At 61.6% G+C, this 3905-nt stretch overlaps 1 protein-coding gene across 1 annotated transcript; it reads right to left on the minus strand.

Annotated features, from left to right (window-relative positions):
* Positions 1–105: 105 nt before the first annotated feature.
* Positions 106–3095, minus strand: LOC121343867 (protocadherin gamma-A6-like). The gene is made up of 2 exons (XM_041419379.1): positions 3089–3095; positions 106–3005 (listed from the first exon to the last, which is right to left on the minus strand). The coding sequence occupies exons 1-2, from the start codon at positions 3093–3095 to the stop codon at positions 106–108; spliced, it is 2907 nt and encodes a 968-aa protein (XP_041275313.1).
* Between the last annotated feature and the right edge of the window lie 810 nt (positions 3096–3905).

Raw genomic sequence — 3905 nt, forward strand, 5'->3', positions numbered from 1 at the left:
AAGGCTTGAGGGGGAACCTGCCCGATGTTCACATAATGACAGGAAAGTGCACCAGCCTTCAGAATTTCATCGGAAAAATATTAACTATGCTTTAAGGAAAATCTCCTATGCAAGACAGAGAACACGGCGGGGAAAGGGCAGGGGAGCATCAAAAGAAAGCATCGCGGAGAGAATCTGGTGCGAGAAACTCACCGAGGGAGGGGCAGAAGACGCGGGCAGGGCGGCGGCCGGGTCCTCGTCCCCGAGCAGCGGCGCGGGCTCGTCGGGCGGCGGCCGGGCCGGGAGGGTGTCGCAGCAGCTGGCGGCCGAGAAGCGCAGCTGGCTCTTGCGCGAGTCGGCCGTGAGCGACACGTCGTGCGAGTAGGACTGCAGGAAGGCGCGCACGCCGTCGATGCCCACGAAGTGCGACACGGGCACGCCGCGCAAGGCGCCGCTGTCGGCCGGCAGCAGCTGCTGGCGGTGCCAGCGGCGCAGGCGCAGCGCCAGCAGCAGCAGCAGGAAGGCCACGAAGAGGCACGACACGGCGGCCACGGCCAGCACGAGCCAGCGCGTCAGGCCGGCGGCCGGCTCGCCCGGCGCCGCCGCCTCGTCGGCCGCGCTGCCCAGCTCGGCCAGCAGCTCGGCCACGCTCTCGGCCAGCACCACGCTGAGCGTGGCCGTGGCCGAGAGCGCCGGCCGCCCGTGGTCCTTGACCAGCACCACCAGGCTCTGGCGCGCCGCGTCGCGGGCCAGCGGCGAGCGCGCCGTGCGCACCTCGCCGCTGTGCAGCCCCACGCGGAACAGCCCCGGCTCCGTGGCCTTGGCCAGCTCGTAGGACAGCCACGCGTTCTGCCCCGCGTCCGCGTCCACCGCCACCACCTTGGCCACCAGCGCGCCGGCCTCCGACCGGCGCGGCGCCAGCTCCACGCCCGACCACGCCGCGCCCGAGCCCGCCGCCGCGCCCGGCGGCGGGTACAGCACCTGCGGCGCGTTGTCGTTCTCGTCCACGATCAGCAGCCGCACCGACACGTTGCTGCTCAGCGCCGGCGCGCCGCCGTCCTCCGCCCGCACCCACAGCTGCAGCTCGCGCAGCTGCTCGTAGTCGAAGGAGCGCAGCGCGTACAGCGCGCCCGTCTCCGCCTGCACCGACACGTACGACGACAGCGGCGCGCCCCGCACCCGCCCCTCCGCCAGCCGGTAGCGCACGCGCGCGTTCTGCCCCCAGTCCGCGTCCGTGGCGCGCACCGTCAGCACCAGCGCGCCCGCCGCGTTGTTCTCCGCCAGCCGCGCGCTGTAGCGCTCCTCCGCGAACACCGGCGCGTTGTCGTTCACGTCCAGCACCCGCAGCGCCAGCACCGCGCTGCTCTGCAGCGCCGGCGACCCGCCGTCGGCCGCCCGCACCGTCACGTTGTACTCCGCCACCTGCTCCCGGTCCAGCTCTCTCGCTGTCACCACACGGTAGTAGTTTTCATAGGACTTCTCCAGCCGGAACGGGACGTCTTTGTCGATCGAGCAGCGCACCTCGCCGTTCGTCCCCGAGTCACGGTCCTGCACGTAGAAAAGGGCTACCACAGTTCCCGTGGGGGTGTCTTCCGAAATCTCGCTTAATGCAGACCTCACTGAAATCTCGGGTGCGTTGTCGTTGATGTCTGTCACAGTGATCACGACTTTCGCTATGTCGGGAAGGTCCCCACCGTCTCGAACCTGTATCTCCAGTTCGTAGGCAGTACCTTCCTCGAAATCTAAATTACGCATCAACGTGATGGATCCCGTTTCAGCGTCCAGATCGAATAGCTTTAACGCTTTCGCAGAAACCATTTGATATGAATATTTCACCTGCCCGTTCAGCCCCTCGTCGTTGTCCGTGGCCGTGACAGCGATGATGACGGAGCCCACGGGCACGTCCTCGGGCACACGCACCGTGTACTCGGCCTGGCTGAACACGGGCGCGTTGTCGTTCGCGTCCAGCACCGTCACGCGGATCCGAGCCGTGCCCGTCCGTGCCGGATCGCCGCCGTCGCTCGCCCTCAGCACCAGCTCGTGAAACGCCGCCTCCTCCCGGTCCAGCGCCTTGGCCAGCACCAGCTCGGGACGCTGATCGCCGCCGGGGCCCGTTTGCACGGCCAGCGAGAAGTGCTCGTCGCCGCTCAGCTCGTAGCTCTGCAGGGAATTCCGGCCCGAGTCCGGGTCGTGAGCCCTGGCTAGTGGAAACCGCGACCCCGGCGCTGTCGTTTCGATCATTCTCAGCTCTGTTTCTGCCTCTCTGAAGCTGGGCTCGTTGTCGTTAATGTCCGTAATTTCCACTTCTATTTCATAAAACTTCATTTCTCCCTCTACTACCAGCTCACAGCGCAGCACGCATTGCTGCACTTCCTCGCACAGCTGCTCTCTGTCGATCCTCGCCGCTGTCACTAAATGTCCCGTCTTCTCGTGCAGCGAAAAGTATTGCGTCCTGCCTCTTTCTGTAATATGAACACTGCGATCTCGGATCTCCGGCAGGTGCAGCCCCAGGTCCTTGGCCACGTCGCCCACGAAGGAGCCCTTGGGCATCTCCTCGGGCACCGAGTAGCGCAGCTGCCCCCACGCCGCCTGCCACGCCGCCAGCAGGACGGCGCAGAGCAGAGCCCGCTGCCGCCGGCCCCGGGGCACCGCAACACCGGCGGTCGCTCTCCGCCGCCGCTCACGGATCTGGCGCACAGTGTAGCTCCGGCGCTCTGCTCCCGGCCGCTGCTGCCAGCCTCTTCCGACCCCCTTCAGCACGTCCCCCCACCGCGGGGACGATCGCAGACTGCTCCGCCGCCGACTCTCACACCGGGACCGCGAGAGAGCCGGGCCGCAGCGGGCGGGGCTGCAGCGCCGGCGCTCTGCTCCCGGCCGCTGCTGCCAGCCTCTTCCGACCCCCTTCAGCACGTCCCCCCACCGCGGGGACGATCGCAGACTGCTCCGCCGCCGACTCTCACACCGGGACCGCGAGAGAGCCGGGCCGCAGCGGGCGGGGCTGCAGCGCTCCGAGCTTCCTCCCGCTCCTCTCGGTCAACAGCGGCGCCCGCAGCTCTCTGCCGGCACTGCACGCAGTGAAATGCAATGTGTTCATTTTAATACGGCGTACGGAGCATTGCGACTCCTAACACAGTAGTACAAAAGCAGAATTTTCATCACAAATATTTGTAGAAGACAAGATGGAATGACCGGCGCAAGGGTAGCGAAAGAAAGCCGTCTGAGATACACAGCTGTAGGTTACCTCATCACTCTGTGCCAACTCTATTTACTGCTACCCAGCAGGCAGAAAAGTTCCGGTAATGAACCCGTCCGGTTTCTATGTAATTATATTCAATCAAGTCATTCTGTAATCCTAGGAAGAGGCTTTTCTTTTCTCCGAATTTAAGATGTAAAGGGTTGACGCTCGCTAGCAAAACCTTCTTCTAAGTATTCTGTATTCATGTAGCTGTGGCATATTTTCAACAAAATACTCTAAGGCAGCGGGAAAAGAGCATTACAGCTGCACACCTTAGACTCTGATGGCCTTTGACAGATTTTCAAGTATACCTGATTCAAGTGCCTGAAGTGTTAATTGGCGAATCTCTTACGCATTTGATATCTATATTTGAATCTTAGAGGCTTATTATCCTTTTAAACAGACATTTATAAGAAATACTGGGGAAGAAGGAGTGGAAGGGGAAACCACCAAAAACCAAACCAAACAAACGAAAAATCCCCTAAGAGAACGAATTCTCTATACAGGGTCCAAAGACCTCTCTTTTTATAAAAAATAATAAGAAAAGGGCTCTGGAATAAAAAAAAAAAAAATTCCCCCATTTGAGACCTCAGTCTTCATCTACACCTGTGTATGAAGGAAATAAGGAAATACTAGGAATGGTTACAAAAAAAAAAAAAAAAAAATGCCACCCCAAGAAGGAAAAAAAAAA

This window comes from Onychostruthus taczanowskii, unplaced genomic scaffold (assembly GCF_017590055.1).
Source record: "Onychostruthus taczanowskii isolate IOZ18803 unplaced genomic scaffold, ASM1759005v1 scaffold608, whole genome shotgun sequence".
Lineage (NCBI taxonomy): Eukaryota > Metazoa > Chordata > Aves > Passeriformes > Passeridae > Onychostruthus > Onychostruthus taczanowskii.